The sequence below is a fragment of the Solanum dulcamara genome, chromosome 8 (assembly GCF_947179165.1).
Source record: "Solanum dulcamara chromosome 8, daSolDulc1.2, whole genome shotgun sequence".
NCBI classification, from domain to species: Eukaryota; Viridiplantae; Streptophyta; class Magnoliopsida; order Solanales; family Solanaceae; genus Solanum; species Solanum dulcamara.
Genome location: NC_077244.1, coordinates 75,560,808 through 75,582,801, shown reverse-complemented (window position 1 = coordinate 75,582,801; position 21,994 = coordinate 75,560,808). Strand labels below are relative to the sequence as shown.

Here is a 21,994-nt window from a genome sequence, read left to right as displayed (position 1 = left end):
TTTCTTAAGATCTCTGCCATATTTAAAGAATTTAATTATTTTGAAATGGAGGGAGTAATAAATATAGTTGCTTAATTAGGAGTATTAATTAAGAAAATAATTTTATTTTGCGGGATGGGTTTGGTTAGCACATCATTTGAGAAAGACAGTGAACGACATTAATTAAAGAGTAATTTGTCCATATTATTCCTTTGTTAATTACTCCCTTTATTCCATATTAACTGAATTTGTAAAACTTTTTTTATTGTTTAAAATAGTTGAATTGTTCAAAGTTCAAGAGAAATGTTTGAAATTTTTTCCATGTTTACCCTTTTCATTAATGAAGTTTTGTAATTTCATAGGAGTAAACTACAATACGTATAAGGTTATACTCCAATAAAGGACTACTTGTATTTATAATTTCACATTTAATCATTTTTATGATGCTAATTAAACATAAGGGTAATAGAGGAAAACATGATTCAAATTTTGTCTTTGAATACTTTTCTTAATATGTGTGTATTAACTTTGAAATTCAACTAATATGGAATAGAGGGAGTATTAATTCTTCCATTCATTTTAACTTGTTCGCTATTTTAAAAATAAATTTTTACTTTTATTTGTCAATTTAAACATATCAGAAAAAAATATTTAAAAATTTCACTATTTTTGAACTATGAAAAAATGCCAAAAAATTATTTATTTTAAAGGAGAACTATTCTGCAAAACAAGTTTTTTTTTTATACTTTTATTAATAAAAGATTTAGGCTGATGCAGTTTAGACAAATTTTTACACATTTTTTTTAAAAACCTTTTCTTAGAGACAAGTTCTAGATAATTTTTTTATTGAACATCTGAAAAAGAGATTCTTAATTATTTTAATTGTGTTCACACCTGAACATGTTAATAAAGTAATTATATAAAGAGCGGTAAATAAGGAACAATCCATCAATATGACTTTTGAAGGTGCTCCTAATCAATTCAATGGGGATAGAGGTTAACTATCGAGTGTCTATGCATTCAGAATAAATCATAAAGAAAATAATCGATTAATAACATTTAATAGCCCATAATGAACTTCTAAACTCTATTCCTTTCAGAGATAAACAGCTTTGCTATTTGAAAAATCAAATTGCAAGTTTTAAATATTATTGGCTCAAGGCTGAGGTGTTTAGGCCTTCACAATTTTGAGACCTCAAAATTTTTAAATGATAAATTAATGATTTTATTTTTAAAAAAACAATATCGAAGATCGTAAAAAAAAATTATATAAAAAAGAAAGAAAGAAAAGCTACTCACTTTTTAAAAGAAATATTTTAGAACTTTCAAGTATACTACTTAAATCTTCATGTAAATAAATATAGTTTTTATAATAACATCCAATGGAATGTATTGAAAATACATGTCTAACATCTTATTAATTCTAGTTAGTATTTGTTATTATAAATAATAATAGTAATAATAACGTTACTATTTGAAGTTAAACCGTATGTCTTTTATATACTGAAAACAACAAATATATATATATATATATAGTAACACGATTTTGTGTGTATGTATTCCTAGATTAAAATTTAATTTTAGTCTATTAATTTTATTGAGATTCTTAATTTTATCTTAGTTAAGAAACTGAAATGTCTAAATAAAAATATTTCAAACTGAAAACTTATGATTTTCTTCATATAAATCTGACATGATTTGCTATTAGAAATTTATGATACATCAATCACGTTGACCAAACTTACACTGAAAAATCAAAAACTTAACAATCGACCTATAGCTGAATTTCATATTTCAACTGTTGTAACATAATTTTCATAAAATGTTTTGCCTTTTTTAAAGATAGAATTTGCCAAGGAGTTTCATAATAATAAGGAAAAACAGACGTACTCAAAAAATTAAAATATTGATAAGCCTATTTGAGTTCTTCCATCAGAAATTTTTTTGGTGGGGCGTAAGTTATCAGAATCACATAAATAACTGCTAGAAATTACATATAACCGCATGATTTGTCCTTTAAAAGGATTGAATTTTATTTTTTGTTTTTTAAATAAGCTGATTTATGTCTGCTGAGACATGGTATTTAAGGACACTAGACAAAACTTATGAAATATTATAATGCAAAAATATAAAAATAAATAAATAATTGTCAGAAGAGATTAAAGATTACAGACTATTATAAAATAGCGGCAAAAGTGCAGACTACCCAAAAATACAAGAAGATGTCCTTTGAAAAACTAAGCCATCGTTTAGATTAATTTTAGTAGGCTTTAGTTACGTGTTTTCTCTTATATTCATCATCCATTGAAGATAAATACAATTTAGGAATGTTTGCTGCATCTATATCTGGGTTAGGCCTAGCCTTAGTCCATAACAAGCCCATCAATTTATCTTCTAAAGATTATTTGGGTCTGGAGCCTTTTTACCTAGATAAATAATCGGGATAATTACGTCATATAGCCATTCAGCAAAAATAATTATCAAAAAATGGCTATTCATTGTATAGGTATGTATAGTCAGTGTATACTTCATGTATAGTCAAGCTATATTCAGTTCTTTGAGTGTATCATAATGTATATTCAGTGTATAGCTCATGTATAAGTAATGTAAATAAAACATGACTATATTTATTATAAACTAATTAGTTTATTGTATATATTTAAAATTGTCCCAAAATAATCTATAGAGGAAACAACACAAATCCTGTTAGTTTAGGTGTCAGGATACAATAGTATAATGAAGTACCTTCCTTATCATTTTTTGTTCGCCACATATATATATTTGACTGGCTTAGATGCATGAATCTCATATAAATGTGAGTCAAATTAGGTGTAATTTATTTCAAATACATTGTATCTAAGCGTGATTCGCATGTATATTGGATATTCATACTTTCCCGCTTGTCTCTCTCATCCTTTGCTTGCCTCTTTCTCTAGTGTGTTTGATATTCAAATTTTATGTATATGTGTATCCAAAATCAATTTCATCCAGTGTGTTTGATATCAATTTCATCCAGTGTATCTCATATAAATTTTATTAGTGTATTTGGTGTCAAATATTTAGTATATTTGTGCATAGATATATCTATATGGTATCAAAGATACACATATTTAGTATTAAAAAAATGCACTGATACATTTGTTAGTGTATTCATGCATAGAGAGTGAGAAAGCGAGGGGGAGAGAGCATAAAAGGACAGAGTGAGAGAAAGAAGGAGAGAGCAAGGGGGAGAGAAAGAGAAAGAAGGAGAGAGGGGTGAAAGTGGGAGAGAGAGAGAGAGAAAGGAGATAGAGATAAGTGATTCTGCAATTAGTTTAAAGTAGGATAACTTGCAAAAATTTCATTATTTTAAAAGCTAATTACTTAGGTTTGTGTTAGTTTGCAATATTACGAAACTTATCAGATTTTGAACTTCGGATACATGTATTTGTCACATTCAGATATGTCCAGATACATGCATCTCAGATACATAAGGTCAAAATTATGTGTAATTTATTCTAGATACACTTGCTCGCCTCCCTCCTATCTCACTCGCCTCTCTCCTCTCTCCCTATTTTAGTGTATGTGATAGCAATAATACATGTATCTAGGTGTATCTGATTTAAAATCTGATATAAAATTATTAATTAATTAGACAATATATAATTATTTGACACTATAGAGAAAATTAGTAAATATGTTAGACCCATAACTACCATTTTTTAAAATGATCATTATTCTCAAGAGTAGTTTAAAATAAGATTGATCTTCTTAACCTTTCATCCCACCACACATAAGACATAATTAAAACGTCACAGCTTGTTCGCCGTAATTCTCTAAAGATAGGTTAAGTAAAATTTCTTTCTTAGTGATATCATTCAAGAAATTTAATGATTAGAAAAGAAAGAAGAGCCAGAGTTTAATGTCCTCTCATGACATCATAATCATCTACATTTTTTCATGTTTTAATTTTAATATTAATTACTTATTCTTTAAATTATTCTCAAAATATAAGATTAAGCATTAATTAATATGAGTATTACAGTAAACTATTTATATTAATAATTCTTTCTAAAAAGACGTGCAAATTCCAAAATAAACAAGTAAAAAGTAAATGAGAGAGTGTTTATAGTATCTGAAAAACCTCTGCTAGTAGGTAGTTGAAAATTCACCCCCCTAAAGAGACTTTCATAGCTTTGAAAGGTTAAGAAGATTAATTAGCTAATTAAACTAGTATACATTTGTGCTGTCTCCATTAATACAGCAACATATATTGTAATTTGATATCTTAAACCTAACCTCTGACCTTAATTTTTTTTTAACTTTCCAAAAGTAGGCAGACATATATATAGCACAAGATCTGGAACAACTACTTGAAGACTTTTATCGTACATTCTTTGAATCTGTCGTTTTCAAAACGGAAGCAACAAAAAATTATAGTTAATTAAATAAAGAACCAAGTGATTAATAAAAAAGTATAACTAATCCGATGATTAAGCCTTGATGAGCAAAGCAGAAAAATGTAACATGTTCATTTATATATATATATATATATATATATATATATATATATATAAATAGAATAGTTTTCATTTACGGCTCTATGGAATTCAAGAATACGATACTGCATGAACTCATTAATTTGTTTCAACTCTTTCGAAAATTGTCATATGCAATTAGTTTGTGAAGAGGAAAATAGACATTTTTCTTTATTTATTCTTTCTAAGAATTTGAATGCGAGGAATATAATTTCGGCCATTTGCACGTTTGTCCGTATTTTGTGTTGATCTTTAATTATTATCTCTCGTAACAAATAATGTTTTCATGGGTCATAAGTTTTTATTTTCATATCATAATATCCCACAAATTATGTCTAGATGTGACTTCAGTTTTCGAAAAACTTATGCTTCACTAAACATAAATTTGATTATTGAAGGACAAAAATTAAATACAACTCATTTAAAAGGAAAAAAATGTAGAATTTGATGAAATAATTTAGATGAGTCAATACTAGACTAATGGTTGATCCAAGTTGATTTTAGATGGGCTTGGAACTCCTGCATTTGAACCCCCAATATAGGCCTATGGGCCTCAACTAGAATTGGATCAATAGGGGCGTGCAATGGAGTATTAAAGAAATGAACCTTGTGCCTAACTCATCTCCTTTTCATCTGATGTGGGACTCTTCAACATCTCACCTCACGCTCAGGACTGAACATCTAAAGCGTGGAAAATTCAATATGAGGGTCCAACATCGATAAACAGTAGTAATTGAGACGAGTCTTATTCTGATACTAAAGATTTTAGGGTCTAACTGAACCCAAAACTAACTCACAGAGAAAAAGATATTCAGAACCATATAAAGAGATCATGCATCATTTTCATTTTTTCATCCGTCTGCGAAACTTTTTATCAATATTAAAATAAATAGAGCCTTCGGAATTATTGAAAGGTTAATTAGCTACGTAATCATATAGGCAGTGTCGACAGAATGTCAAATTGGTTCTCAATTATGGAAGTTTGGTAATTGGAAAAAATAATAATATAGTTTCAATTCACATGATGATGCAGACAACCTGTTGGATTTTCTTTTAACATATCTCAATATATAAGTGAATAAGATGTATAACTACTTGCTTGTTTAACTCTTCATAGAATTTCAAATTGCCCTAAATATTTATTTTCTTTTTAAATGTATACGCAAAAGTTGTGACTCAATTAATCGAGATTGCAAACCCTATAAAATATACATGAAATAATTAACAATTTGGAGATAATGAGCTATATACGCACATTATAACATGGTCAACTTAATAATAAAAGTTTTAGTCTTGGTTAGTTAATTGGTAAAATGCAATATAATAGACATAATAGGTTGTGGCTATGCTTTAGATAATATTCCTTTATTATATTGCACTCCACAATGTAGTCATGCATGCAAGTGATTTGATGATTAAGCAGAAAAAGAAAGGGGAAAATGTATAAATTGTCCCTTAAATTTATTTGGAAAAGGCATTTATACAATTTTGTTTTAGGTGGGACCTATTACACTCTTGTTTTCCAGTAGTCAAAATATCTATTGTTGGACCTTCAAGATGTAGAAATGTATATATAATGAAAATTGTCTTTCAATTCTAGCAAACGGTTTAATGTTTGATACAATAATCTCAATATATATAATCAATGAAATTTTACTAGATTTAAGAGAATATAAAAGGGTGTACCAAGCCTTATTCTACCTTTTAAAAGGTAAAAAGATTGTACCAATAAACTCTCGAGTATCGACTCGGAAGGAATGTAATCTTCAATATGAAAAGTTAAAATGTTAATTACTGGGGAAGAATAGAATAAAATATCACATACAATTATACAAGCAACATATTTTTGTCTTTCGAGACTATGAAATTTTACCGTAACCTTTGATTCATGTGGACCATAATTGATTATTAATGATTAATTATTTATGACTTTCTATAAAATAAGCTATTATGCTATTTAAATTTATACGAGTGATCATCATATATATCTGCCTCTACCAGGAATGTTTGATTAAGAAACAAAACAAAGCAAGAAGAAAAGTACAGTATGTATACGGATTGTTTTATTCATGATTTGGTGATGGAATTTTTTACTGATTTCTCTTAATTCTTTTGTCTCATTTTTTACCTTTTTTTGTTGGCTGTCATAAGATCTGATAGTTAACTTTTTTACAGCCTTGTTATTAACCTCTAGGTCACAAACCTTATTAAGTGTATGATATATGTATGACATTGTGACCCTTTGCATGCCTCTTTTGTTAATGAATGTGAATATTGATAATTCTCCTTATTTTTATTCTGATCGCTGGAATTTGATGTTTCTCCATATTCAGTATTTTTCTTGCTGTACTTGGTAGCTGATCAAAACTTGTATATTGTTGCTTTTGTGTATGATTTATACCTAAATTGGCTAAGAAGTCAGCCAACTGATTTCCTTCTCTATGTATATAATTAATTCGAACTTGTAGACTCTTCATTAGTTCCCAAATTTCTTCCACCAATTAAACTAATCTCCATGGAATTTTCCAGGTCCTGTAAATCATTTTCTTTAGGCTTAAAGAGTCAGTCTCTAATATGATGTGATTAAGACTCCGAGATTTACAGAACCTTAGTTCTTCCCTTACTGTTGTTATTTCTGCCTTCATGTTTGTGGTGATTCCAATTCCTCTAGCTTCTGCATGTATGAGATCTCTCCTATAATCCCTGACGAAAAAACCATAAGAACTTTCACCAGGATTACTCTTGCTGGCTCCACCAGTGTTACATTTAATCCATCCTGCTTTTGGCATACCCTACTTTACTATCTTGAAATAGAGATTAGGCTTATATTGTTGTAGTAAATCAAACATCCCATTCCAATGTAATGGGATATTTCTTAACCAAGGATACTTGTTTCTGATCAATTGATGTACTGTCAGTTGACATTGAAGGTACATTTTGTTGAAAGAAATATCCTTGTCATGTATTCTAGCTTTCCTCCTTTTCCATAGCTCCCAAACAATAATAGCAAGAATAACCCTCATTATCTGAAGCAACTTAGGATTAGCTTTATACTCCCACCAAGATATGATTACTTGGATTAGTTGTGATCCACTAATGCTGAGACTTGCACAATAAGCAAACTGCTTTCATAGCCTTTGAGCTATGAGAGCTGTTAGAAAAAGGTGATTCATAGTTTTCATCTCTCCCTCTTCACAACAATGACATTTAGAGACTATGTACATTCTCATCCTCTTTAGGTTATCATCTATAGCAATCCTCCTTTTCTAGAATCTCCATAAGAAAAAGAAAATTTTAAAAGAAATCCCTTTAATCCATATGTATTTCATCCATTCATTTTTCTTTTCTTTCTTAACATATGATAGGCTGATTTAATTGAAGGCCCCATTAGAACTTCCCATTCACCAATCCCTGTCATTTAGATCAACTGTTATAGGTTTAATGGAATCCTTGATGTGAACCACCATTTCTTGTGATACCTGCCCTTACAATTTTTCTACACTTCATTCCCCTCATCAATATAGTCCTTTACTTCTTCCTCCTCTGCCATTATATTATTTTTTTCAGTAAAGTATAGAGTTCTTTGCTTTGTCCAGTTATCAAATCAGAAATTTGAATTGCCAGTCTTTACTTGCCACCATATTTCATGTTCTACTTCATCCCTGATAGCCATCATCTTTCTCCAAACATGAGAAGCATCAGTAATCCTAACAATATTGGGATGTAATTTCTTGCAAGACTTATTGCCCATGTAACAGCTCCACAGTAAAGATGTGGAAATTTTAAAGTTTCACCATAACTTAGCAAATATAGCATTATTGACATCGATAAGAGATGTGAAACCCAAACCACCTCATCCTTAGAAAAGCACATATCATCCTAAGCAATCCGATATTTTCTTTTTATACCACCAGAATTACTCCAAAAGAATTTAGCAAAAATTTGATGAATTTGCTCAATAGTAGTTTTGGAAGGATTCATAGCAGATAAGAGGTAAATAGGGAGAGATTGCAACACATGACTAAAAGAACATATTTACTTCCAAATGAAAGGAACTTGTTCTTCCACTAAAAAAATTCTCATAGCCACCTTTCTTACCAAATCTTCATGGTAACTTTTGTTCTTTCTTTCATAGAAAACTGGGCAGCCAAGGTATATGAAAGGAAAATTTTCTTGTCTAATACCAGTGAATTTTCTTAGTATGATTGCCATAATCAAAGGAGATTTATCATGTAGGTAGAAAGAGCTCTTCTCCTTATTAATCTTATTGCCTTATATCTCTTCATCATCCCTTAGAATCTTCATCATTTTAACAATAAATTTTGTCTCCTGAATAAAAGAAGATGGTATCATCAATATAGGACAAATGGTTTATGTCAGGACTCCACTTAGGCATGCTATATTCTCTGAAATCTCTGTCCCTATGTAATCCATTAAGACTTCTAGATAGTACCTCAACAACAATTATAAAAAGAGTAGGGGATAGGGGATTCTCTTGCTTCAGCCATCTAGAAGATTGAAAAAACTCATTAGACTTTCCATTAACTAGTACAGAATACCACTTGTTGGCCACCAATCTCCAAATCATATCTATAATTATTTCTGCAAAGTCAAACTTTCTCAAAACTTTTGTTAAGAAAATTCAAGACACCCTATCATATGCTTTGGCCATGTCTAGTTTAATAACCACATTCACATTCTGATTTCTTTTGTAAATATCTTTGATTATTTTCTGTGCAAGAAGCACATTTTCAGTAATGCTTTTTCCCTCTACAAAATCAGACTGAGTAGGAGAAATAATCTTAGGTAATACTTCCACTATTCTATCATGTACTAACCTTGATATTACCTTATTTATGAAACAACTTAAAATTATAGGCATCATATCTGAAAAGTTCTTCACCACATCTTTCTTAGGAACCAATATTAGATTAGTGTGAGTAATGAATTTTGGAAGTTTTGCTCTATAAAAAAAGGCTCTCACTAATCTTATGATGTTATCTTTTATAATTTTTCAATAATTTTGAAAAAATAATTTTGAAAAACCATCCGGACCACATGCACTATCCCAATTCAATTCAAAGACCACCTTCTTAACTTCTTCATTAATAGGTAGTTTTGTCATTTCCTCATTCTATGCATCATTAATCAATTTAGGAATATGACTTAACATGGAAAAATCTCTACTATGCACCTCTTTCTTAAACTGATTTTCAAAGAAAGAGATAGTTGCATCACCTATCAACTAGTTAGATTGCACAAACACCCCTTGTTCATTTCTTATTTTAGACAAATGCATCTTTTTCCTTCTCTCCTTCACATAAGAGTGAATTTTTTTTGTATTTCTGTCTCCATTACTCAACCATTTCATGCCAACTTTCTGCTTTCAAAATTCTTCTTCAAACCTGAGAAATTTCTTTAATTCAGCCTCCATTCTATTTAGCTCCATCCTATTTTCAGCTGAAGATCTTATCTCAAATTGAGCCTCCTTTGTCTTGATAATGTCTTCAATAGTTGGAATATGTTGGAAAATATTAACAAACATATATCTACTCCATTTAATCAAAGCTTTCTTCACATTTTTCAATTTAGCATGAAAAATCATAAATGGATTGCCCATAATATCAGTCTTCCAGTTTGCTTGAACCACCTCTTTGAATTGGTGATGTTTTGTCCAAAAATTCAAAAATCTGAAAGGCCTAATGATGTTCTTTTCCTCTGTTCTGCATATAATCTGTATAGAAGCATGATCTGATCCCTGCCTAATTAGATGACTAACTTCTGAAGAAGGAAACGTATTCATAAAAGTACTGTTCCCCATGATTCTATCCAGCCTTTTTAGCATACAGTCTTCCTCTATCCTCCCATTCCACCAAGTGTATTTGCTACCAGTTAACTTCACTTCAGATAACCCACAGTTATTAATATACTGAGTAAAATTATAGGCTTCATGCTGAGTAAATGGTAAACCTCCAAGCTTTTCCTCATTAACAATGACAATAAAATCCCCTCCTACCATTCAAGGAATTTGCACATCCTCTGCTATAAACTCTAGTTCCTCCCATAAATTTAGCCTATCAAGTTCACTACATCTTGCATAGAATGAGGTTATGAGGAAAGAAAAGTTGTTGTGAGTAAACTTCATAGTAATTTGTTGTATAGTGTCCAGAATCACTGTACCCTCCCACTCCTCCTTTCAGAAAATTCAGATTTTTTCAGACCTATTCACCACTATAGTTGCAAAATCTAATCTTCATTTATATTGTTCTAGCTTCAATGGACCTTGAAAAGGTTCCATTAAGGCTATAAATGTGTAATGACTTCTTCTATTAAGGTCAATTAATCTACCAAAAGAATTTTGGGTATTAACTAATCTAATATTTTAGAAAAAAGCTTTCTCAATCATTGATTACTTGATATGATTTTTTCCCTACTGCTTCTTGTTTTGACTTGCAAAGGAATTGTGGGTCTTTCTTTTTTTTGCCTTCAAACTATTAGTGTGCCTCGAGGATAAGTCCCCTGCTTTGCTAATCTCCTGAATATTAAAATTCATGCAGTCATCCTCTTCCTTTTCCATCTTTTTTTGTATTTCTTCTACTGATTCCTCTATTATGTGTGGTGCCTTTTTAATGCCATTTTGTTTCACCGTCTCCTTCTCTACATCCTGCTTCTTTGATTCTGCCTCATTGAAGATGTTTGCCTGATTAATTTTTTCACTACTCAAATCCCCAGTATTCTTAGATAAAGAGTCTGGACCTCCTCTGGTGCTGAATACATTAATAAGATCCAACTCTTTAATTGGGGTCTCAATGGAATTGTCTTTCTCTCTGTTACTGTTACTATTTTGAAATCTTGGCGATTGGTGATTTGTATGCTTTCCAAAGGATCTTTCTATTCACTCCTTTGTATTGGTATCAGTATTTTCTCCTATATCCATCTCCTTCTCCCCACTCTCTACAATGTTCTCTTTTTTTCCCTTTTTTTTTTCATCCACTTCTAGAGCGCCAAGCTGATTATTTATATTAATTTGTACCTTGACCTAAACTTGCTCTGGTTGTTTCTTCCTTCCCACTCTCTTTGTTTTTTGTTCTACAAAACCTTTCATGTTGTCCTTCTGTTTATTTTTGTTGACCTGCACTTGTCCCTTTGTCACTATTATGTTTACTCACTTGTTTCTTCTTGTTTCCTCCTTCATGATCTATCTTCTCCTCTTTTGGGTACAATTCTGGATGTTCTACATAATATTGTTCCTTATTGTGCCCTTGTATCATGCATGTTTTGCAATATTTTGGAACATAATCATACTTGATTTTTATCCACTTCTTCATGACCGCTCCATTCGCCTTTTTAACACCTATTTTGATCCATTTAGGAAATTCTCTCAGTGGGTCCACTTCTACTTTCACCCTAGCACAACTGGGTCTAGTTTGATTTTTTGTAGCCATATCCACCTGTAATGGCTTACCTACTGCAGCAGCCAATGAAAAAATTGTTTCTTTGCCAAAAAAATTTGGCGGCAGGGATGGCAAAGAAATCCAAGCAATAGCAGTATTTGTTGCTAAGTAATCCTATCCTGCATTCCCCCCTTTCAACTTACATTGTTTGGTAATCAATCTTATCAGATCCTGCATATCTTGCCACCCATATGAAAATTTTCCAAGGACAGCATATTCAAGGTTTTCATTGATAATCATCTGATCTATTTCTTTCTATTCTCATAAGACAATAGGTTCCCCGTGCAGATATGTTATAGGTTTCAATGGAGTTGGTTTGGTTTTTGTTAATGGAGGTTGTAAGATTTTAGCATATGAAAGCTTTTGTTCAGCAATTGCACGTGGAAATAAATTCACTTTTAAGTAGTAAAGTTACACACTTAATTGTCATGATAGTTTAAGCGTGTAACTCACTTTTCGGGACAAGTGAAAAGTCAGATACACACTTTAGGTAGTTTATATGTGTAATAAATCGCTATGATAGTTTAAGTGTGTAACTAACTTTTCGATATAACTTCAGAAGAAAATTATGTTTTTTTTCAAAAAAAAAAATGATATGTGTGATGATGATGATGCATCCATAGTTTATGGAGCTTTTAAGGGACACAAGCACACGCCATCTATGAAAAGTTGACTTGGTTTTTTTATTTTTTATTTTTATATAGTTTATAGTGTCATTTTAAATCGTTATCATACAAAAGAAAATCAAAGGGACTTATTTATTTCAAAAAAATTAATACGACATCTTTTAGTCTCAATTTTAAATTTAATTTCATATGTCAACGGTCACATTTCAAGCCAATGGAACGTTTAAAATATATCGTTTGCTTTGACACAATAGACCTTCATGAATTTATCGATGTCTTAGGCGACGTTATCCTCAAACTCATGATAAAAAAATATGTATAGAAATTACATAAACTTGTCAAATATCTTATACTGTCGAAATGAAATTTGCCTAAAGTATGAAAAGTGTGCCAGTCTAGAAGCCTATACTTCACGGTTCATTTGTCCGTTTAATCAATCCCCTCCATCAGAGTCGCCACGTTAATTGACTAATAATAATTTGCAATAAGCTCCAATTACATCAAAGTCACAATATCTTAATTATATACAAGCCAATTTTAGCACTACGATGGATAGCATTAAAGTAGAAAACCAAATTCTAGAGCTTCAAAAGTATTCCTCATCATGTGAACATCAATTACAGCTAACTTTTGCATCGATTGAAAGAACATTTGACTTTGCAATTATTTTCAGGTAGTCCAGTGAAAAAACATTATTTTAAAAAAAGAACTGAATGCTTAGTTCATCAATCTATTAGTATGAGTTAAATAGCTGTTGAACTGCTCAGGGAAAAGGACATGGAAGAAAAAACGAACCAAGGTATGACATACTTGAGTTTACTAGTTGAGTAAGATAGATTTTTTTTTGTATCATCAAGGATCGTGTTGGGATGGATTAGAATATTTCTACTAGAGATCTTGACTTCGGCTAAAATAATAATTAAAAAAAGACAATCCTAGACGACGAGCATTTTTTTAATGAACTTTACATGGCACAAATCTGAATTACTCAAGATCACAAAGTGGATATCAAACACCGAGTGAGAAAAAAATAATTAAGTGATACATTATTTGCCTCATTAAGATTGATAGGGGTCAAAGATCAAGAAGCTAAGTTAGCAGATAGAACTAGCGAGTGGTTTTTGTTTTGGTGGTGAGACTGTTTCTCCCTTAATTAGAAGTCTTGAATTCGAGTTCTGGATATGAAAAAAATCCTATTGGAAGCTTCATTCTCGATTAGGCCTTGTAGTGCGCAATCCGAATTTAGTCGGAGCTCTACAAGCTTCGAAAACTTAGTGGAAACAAAAAGAAATGGTTCTTTTTGGTTCGCTAGAAAATACCAAATGGCCTTAAGGGCGTGTTTAGAAAAAGTTTTAAAAAAACAGGAGTAGCTTTCTTATTTATTTGCTAATGTTTGGTAAGTAACCAAAAAATATTATTCTATAGATAATTATATATATGTAATTTATTACTTGCTCTAGTCCAATATAAATTATTGTTGACACTTTTTTATAGTCCAAAATAAATGATTTTTTTAAAATTTAAAAATGTATTAATTATTTTTTTCCAGAATTACTTTCTTTTTAATGGGATTTTCAATTACTTTTACATTCCAAATAATGATTATCTATATTTTTAAGAAGAGTTCGAGAAAAATTCAAAAGGTAACATTGACATATTTTAAATATATATCTTTTTTAAGGGTGTATCACACCTCAACATTTTATTTATATTGGAGGGAGTAAAACATTATGGGGTGGAATGTAGTGGGAAGCGGAAATTCGGGGTGAGGGTTGACATTGGGTGGATGAAGAAAAAACAATGAATTTAAATATCACTTATAAAACTCGATTTTCATGCAATACAACTAGGGGTGTACATAGATCGGGTTGGTTCGGATTTTTTACAAATCAAACCAAACCATTTGTGTTGGGTTATTAAATCTATAAACCAAACTAAACCAATAAAGTCGGATTTTTTGATATTAATTTTTCTCGGGTTTTTTCGGGTTTTTTGAATTTCTCGGGTTTTTCATAGTATCTAATAAAAAACACAGAGCAGTGCTTATTAAAAAGAGTTCTAGTACAAAATATCAACGTATAAGATGGAGGCAGAACATTGTTTGAAGTTTTTACTTTATAATATAACTTTATAAGATGACTTTTTTTGTATATTATTTAAATGGGTTTCTCAAGTCCAAATCTAAATGTAAGAAAGAAAATAAAAATTATGAAAAATTTTTAAAAAATATTTATAAATTATATTTTAATAAATATTTTTATGTATAACATAATTTAAAAGTAGTATATCTATAATCGGGTCGGTTTGGGTTCAGTTTGACTTTTTTTTAGTTAAAACCAAACCAACCCTATAATGGTCGGGTTTTTTTTCCAAACACCAAACCAAGTCAAACCAAACCACTAGTCGGATTTTTTTTCCGATTTGGTTCGATTTATCGATTTAGTGCGGTTTATCGATTTGCCCTGTACAGCCTTAAATACAACCATCGAGTTGTTTGATCTTAAATATTTTCTCATACTTATTGATGAAACCTTCTTCTAATGCTATATTCTTTGGAATCTAATTTCAGAATAGATAAAATAAGTAAGAATATCGTTTACTAGAGTTATCATCTACACAATAGATAAGCACAAACGAGTGCTGATAACATATACTATCAAGCTAATAGATTTACCAATATATAATTGCATTTGGAGCATGGACAATTTCAAATTAAAACAGGGATAAACAAAAGACAGAAATAAGTACATATAAACTTGTTCATTATTCCTGTTCAGTTGTTAAGATGATGATGACAAATATGTGGCTAAAATAATTAAATATAATAATTTCAAATTATACTAGCTTTGTTCCTCGTAAATTTGGAGGAATAGTATAAACTAAATAGTTACTATTTGAACAGAAGAAAATAATTGTGTAACCATTTCGTTGTTATTACTTCTACAATATAATTATAGAACTCTGATTTTAATTTATTTAAAGACATGCACACACATCCCAGTTTACTAGAGACGTGGATAAACCACCGAATTCATCCTTACTTTTTGTATTTAATTATCTAAAATCTTTAGATTTGTATAGTATATATAGATTTGTCCCTTCGAATAACTGAAAAAAACTGGCATATAATTAACAAATTTTTTTTCTTATTTTGAATGAGCAATTAGTGAGCTTGCATCTCATCATAGATATGCAATCAACATGTTAACCAAATTAAAGACTGTTCCAATAATGTTGTATAACATTCCCTTATCTGTCTCCTACCTATCTATCTAATCATCATGTCTAGGACTTATAATGGTGCCCTTTTTTTTTCTTTTTTTTTTTACACTAGTGTTATATATTCGTACTATATAAGATTGAGAGCACTTTTAAAATAATTTTTTTTATACTCAAAACTAAATAAAGAATTAAGAAATCGTGTCTATCCTACCACAATCCTCGTTGATGTTATTTTTGTTTTTTTTTGGCTTTGCTCATAAGAGAGAGGACTATTCAATAATAATTGAATCTTGTGAAACATATCCTATAAGAGAATGATATATACTAATTAATTAATTAAGTGTGTGATCCCACTTGATTTCCAACAATTTACCAGGTCATGCGTCTTAAATTAAAGAGCTAATTAAATAATTTAATTACCTTAAACAAATAACTCTAGGACCTTCTCAAAGGCTATAAGGTAAAATAACATGATATTTTTTTAATTAATTAATTTTTTTAAAAACATGATAATAGTTTCTGTCTCCATCTCCTTAGCATACGCAAATTATAATATATTAGCAAACTATTTGCCAGTCTGCCATTTGACCTTAGAACTAGTTGTTGGAGATCTCTCTGAATTTAATCAATTAATTAATTTAGTAAATACATGATAAAGAAGACTAATTATGTAATAATTGCTCTAAGAAAGTGTTATATTATTTCCACCAATCCACCGCGTAGCTAATTTGACTGCTAAGTAAACCAACCATTTTGTAAGCGGCAATTAGTGCTTTATCTACACTTGCCTTTTGTGTTAGTGTAAAAGTTCTAAGTAATATACTTTTATTTTAATTAACGGTAGAAACTGGAGATATATGATGGTGATTAATATGATCCATTCTTTTTTATATCACTTTTCCTACCTTGTTGGATGGATATGCTTTGAGGAAAAGACAAGATGAAAAAATGCATGCACATGACAAACTTAATGGAGATAGATTCTCCCAAATTCAATAAATGAAAATTAGTGATCTCTTCAACCCACACAAAATTATATAATGTTACTACTATCACTTACTGCTTTTGCTCTTTAATTTCTACTGCTTTTGCTTTTTAATTTCTACGTGACAACAACTTTACCAGTTACTCCAAGGCTCCCCTTCATAATCTAGCGGCCTTTTCGAAAATTATATTATTGCAAAAGACTAGTTCAACACTTGTGCATATGTCAGAAGGGGTAACGTTAACGTTTAGATATGGTTATAAACGAAGATACTAAGAATGGTCAGTGAACCTTTGGTATATACCAAAAGGGTTACCACCATTCATATATATTCAGATGCGGCGGAATGGATTCTCGTTATCAAATATTTAATTCCTCTAAATAGCCATTCGGAATCACCAATCACTTGCCCTAATTACACATTAATTGTCAACGCTTTAATTCCTATATAAACATACCCTTAATCTCAAAGTAATACACATCAACAATTACTTATTCTTAACACATTTTAATCAAATTAATTGCTTATTTCCTTTCATCGAAGAAATGACTGATGTCGAAGGAGAACCGGGAAGTTCCATGCATGGAGTCACCGGAAGAGAGCCTGTTCTCGCTTTCTCGGTGGCTTCTCCGATGGTGCCTACTGATACTACGGCGAAATTTTCAGTACCGGTTGATACTGAACACAAGGCCAAGCAATTTAAATTTTATTCGTTTTCAAAGCCTCATGGCCTAACGTTCCAGCTCTCCTGGATTTCTTTCTTTACTTGTTTCGTATCGACATTTGCTGCTGCCCCTTTAGTTCCTATCATTAGGGACAACCTTAATTTGACTAAAATGGATGTTGGTAACGCTGGGGTTGCTTCCGTTTCCGGAAGTATTTTGTCTAGGCTTGCTATGGGTGCGGTTTGTGATTTGTTGGGCCCAAGGTACGGGTGCGCTTTTCTTATCATGTTGTCAGCCCCAACCGTTTTTTGTATGTCGTTTGTTTCATCCGCTGGTGGATACGTAGCTGTCCGGTTCATGATCGGGTTTTCACTCGCGACATTTGTGTCGTGCCAATATTGGATGAGTACTATGTTTAATAGTAAGATTATTGGGCTAGTGAACGGAACAGCAGCCGGATGGGGTAATATGGGTGGAGGTGCAACTCAACTCATTATGCCACTTCTCTATGACGTAATTCGAAGGGTGGGTGCAACTCCGTTCACTGCTTGGAGAATTGCATTTTTTATTCCTGGCTGGCTTCATGTCGTCATGGGTATTTTGGTGTTGACTCTTGGCCAAGATTTGCCTGATGGAAATCGTGGCGCTTTACAGGAAAAGGGAACAGTTGCTAAAGATAATTTCGGCAACGTAAGTCCAAATTATACACAACACTTGATATTCTTTTTACTTTTGTTTTTTCTAAAAGGGATATTATTTTGCTAATTTTATTCTATCGTGTTTCTTAATTTCAGATATTGTGGTATGCTGCAACAAACTACAGGACATGGATCTTTGTCCTTCTCTATGGATACTCTATGGGAGTTGAACTATCTACAGACAACGTGATTGCGGAGTACTTCTTTGACAGGTTTGATTTCTTAGACTTAATATAGTACGATTTTTCAATGCAAGTTAATCAACTGAACCCCATTTTTAGTCGTTGTGGCTCCGTCACTATTGACTTTCTCAAAATATTTTTACAAATACTTGTATACATTAACCTGTTGTAGTTCGTAATCCACCTTACTTCAACTAGGAAAGTTGTTATATCTGATTAAACTAACGATTTGTTTTTAAAACAAAAAAAACTACAGATTTGATCTAAAGCTTCACACAGCGGGAATCATTGCAGCCACATTTGGTATGGCTAACCTTTTAGCTCGTCCATTCGGAGGATTTTCTTCGGATTATGCAGCCAAAAGATTCGGTATGAGAGGGAGACTTTGGGTCTTATGGATTCTACAAACACTGGGAGGAGTATTTTGTGTCCTGTTGGGTCGTTCAAATTCCCTGCCTATTGCCGTAACATTCATGATCCTTTTCTCAATCGGAGCACAGGCCGCTTGTGGTGCAACATTCGGTATTATTCCCTTCATTTCTCGACGATCACTAGGTATTATTTCTGGCATGACAGGCGCTGGAGGCAATTTTGGTTCTGGATTGACACAATTGTTGTTTTTCACTAGCTCTAAATACTCAACAGCGACAGGGCTAACTTACATGGGACTAATGATCATAGGATGCACACTTCCTGTGACATGTTGTCATTTCCCACAATGGGGAAGCATGTTTCTCCCACCAACAAAAGACCCCGTTAAGGGAAGTGAAGAACATTATTATTCTTCCGAGTACACGGAGGCCGAGAGGCAAAAAGGTATGCACCAAAACAGCTTGAAATTCGCCGAGAATTGCCGTTCGGAGCGTGGCAAGCGTGTAGGGTCCGCACCAACTCCGCCAAATGTAACGCCAAATCGTGTTTGATCATTCTAAGGGATCGATTCAGGATTGTGAATCTCTAGTTTAATTGAAGGTTCTATGAGCTGAGTTTATTCTAAGGGATTGATTCATGATTGTGAATCTCTAGTTTAACTGAAGGTTCTATGAGCTGAGTCGTCTCAATAAGCAAAATCTATCCTGATTTTTCTTTTTTTCTTCTTTTTTTTTTAATGATGTTGCTTGTTGATCTCTAGAGACAAATACCTTGAATCCACTAAGGTGTATGCCTTTTTTTTAATGAAGTATATATAATATATTACTCATTGTGTATTTTTCCTATCGCTTTTTCAAAAGAATATTCTAGGACCAATGGTTTGTTGTTTTCCAGTGTGTATATTCAAAAGTGTATTATAATAAAAGTTTTGACTTCTAAGAAGGGACTGATCATTTATTCGAGTTGGTTTATAGAAGTTGATAATGCTCAGTGTTAGTTGATTTTGGTGATTTAACAAATACAGGAAACAGGTAAAGGACCTGATCCCTTTGAAGACACCTTGCTGATAACGATAGCAGACAAATAGTACAAAATAGATCCTGTCAAGTCTACAGGTCTGTGTGTATGCGATCTAGTCCCCGTGTAGAGGGTCAGTTGTCTACCCAATACAAATCGTCCAACGTAACGTATATCATTAATATATATATACATTCTTCACAAACATTCTCTTTTGGTCTTTTTTGGAATCATTGAAAAAGAAAAATCCATTAAAGCTCATGCTCTCAAGAATCTGAAGTTTTGTTCTTGAAGAAGATCAAGGACCTGAAGAGTTATCAGTCGTTTTGTTCTTATTTTAGAGTTATAATTTCTCGGTCTTAATCTTGTAAGGTCTATTCCTAATCTATAAAGGAAATTAGATCAGTCCATTGTTTTGGTTTTACTTATCTGATCAAAATAACTAGAGTTAGTTATGAATACTACTTGAAGTGTAAATCAGTTAGGAATCTGGTTATTTAGGAAGCAGTAGAGTTATTGCTTCAGATCTATAACAGAGTTGTTACAAGGAAAGGGAAGGGATTGTGAATGTGTCACGACCCAACCCCTTAGGACGTGACTCGTGTCCGAGTTGGGCACCCAAACGTACCCTTATCCCAAATTAGCATATTAATCGAGTAAACATAGGTAGTAATTAGAAGAGATTACTAAATAGATCACAAAAATAGATATAGGCACGAGGGCCGATAGGCCATCACAAAACACACAAAACCCAAAACATATATACAAAATCCACAATATAACTCTGTCTACAGACCTCTACAGATGATAGCATAGTCATTTGACGGGACAGAGCCCCGTCATACTCCTGACCAACGTATACAAATATACAGATAAACAGTCAGTACCAAAAGATAAGCTACGGACAAGGGAGCACTGTCAACGACACGGCAGATATCCTAAGTAGGTGGGTCAGCAAAACGAACGTCTGTATCTGCGGGCATGTAACGCAGCCCCCGAAGAAAGGGGGTCAGTACGAAAAATATACCGAATATGTAAAGAATGAACTGTAATAAGTAAAACTGTAATCTAAATAGTATGTGCAGAAAATGAACTAAATGTCCAGAATATCAAAATACTTATCATAATTCTAAATCACACATGCAAAGTCATATGCCATATCCGACCCCATTTTGTGGGACTCGGTGAACAAAACGTGATCGCCACCCCATCACTGGCGCCACAGCATAGCATAACTCCAGAGTAGGAAATATCTCTGTATCATATCATATCATGTCTTCAGACATCAGCAAATGTGTACATGGCACAACATAACTCCACAAACCCATGTACATAGTGTACCTGGCCCCTCATGTCGGGGCACGACGAACAATGTAGAGAAGTACACTTGATAGCATATTCCGGTCCAGGCTCAGTGAAATAGTAGTTACAGTATGCACGAGGAGAGTAGTGAGAAACTAAATGTCATTTAAAATACAAAATATTTATACAGACTCGATATCATAGTTTCGATAACAAATCGTATATAAAAGTACTTGAATAATAATAGTAGTGCAAGTCTTTCCAATGTCACGATAGTCTATGTCAAAATAGTTTTCTAAAATTGTCTCCATATTCCAAAATATATTATGAACTTAACGGAATAATTAGTCGTATAATATTCGAAAGAGTAGCAAAGAGTTTCTTTCAAATTCTACCTAACATAAGTCAAACGGAATAACAAAGAAAAATTTGGAATAGTGGGGCCCACCTCAGTCAAATGAGGTGGCATATCTAAATTATGCGCGTTAAATTTCATAGCGTTATTTATAAGAGTTACAGGATAGTCGGATCCTATTTGTGCAAATTCTAGAAGTTTAGACAATTTTTCAAAAATATTCATAAATACTTAATTCAATTCTACTGAATAGAAAATGGTCAATTTTAGGTGTCGATTCTGAAGGATAGAGTCATCCCCGAGGCTCGTATCCAAACCTATTACACCTAAGACATGCCAAGAGAAAAAAAGGTAAAGCTTTACATACCTTATTGATCTTTTACGGTTGTCCAAATTCAATTTCCGTTTCCTTCAAAATCTACAATTTGTCACATTTACCAATTATTATTCATAAAACTTTAACAATTCCATTCTAACCAATACTTGTCTATAAAAATTTTGACAGCATCTCCCCTATATATACAACAACTCCGAGATTTCAACTCGGCCACAATATCAACAACCATGCCAACAACAACACCAATACCATCAATAACCAATTTAAAATGCATCACCACAT

General features: G+C 32.0%; 2 protein-coding genes across 2 annotated transcripts; one reads left to right on the top strand and one right to left on the bottom strand.

Moving 5' to 3' along the window:
- Positions 1-9,882: 9,882 nt before the first annotated feature.
- LOC129900189 (uncharacterized) lies at positions 9,883-10,515 on the bottom strand. Its single transcript, XM_055975118.1, has one exon. It carries the CDS (start codon positions 10,513-10,515, stop codon positions 9,883-9,885), a length of 633 nt encoding a protein of 210 aa, XP_055831093.1.
- A 6,746-nt stretch (positions 10,516-17,261) lies between these two features.
- Positions 17,262-19,526, top strand: LOC129900292 (high affinity nitrate transporter 2.4-like). The gene is made up of 3 exons (XM_055975229.1): positions 17,262-18,139; positions 18,244-18,359; positions 18,586-19,526. Exons 1-3 carry the CDS (start codon positions 17,330-17,332, stop codon positions 19,250-19,252), a joined length of 1,593 nt encoding a protein of 530 aa, XP_055831204.1. The 5' UTR covers positions 17,262-17,329; the 3' UTR covers positions 19,253-19,526.
- Positions 19,527-21,994: the final 2,468 nt, after the last annotated feature.

Coding starts and splice junctions, on each gene's coding strand:
- LOC129900292 (XM_055975229.1), top strand. CDS start 17,330: ATGACTGATGTCGAAGGAGAACCGGGAAGTTCCATGCATGGAGTCACC. Junction 18,140..18,243: donor CTAAAGATAATTTCGGCAAC/GTAAGTCCAAAT, acceptor TCTTAATTTCAG/ATATTGTGGTATGCTGCAAC. Junction 18,360..18,585: donor GCGGAGTACTTCTTTGACAG/GTTTGATTTCTT, acceptor AAAAAACTACAG/ATTTGATCTAAAGCTTCACA.
- LOC129900189 (XM_055975118.1), bottom strand. CDS start 10,515: ATGGTAGGAGGGGATTTTATTGTCATTGTTAATGAGGAAAAGCTTGGA.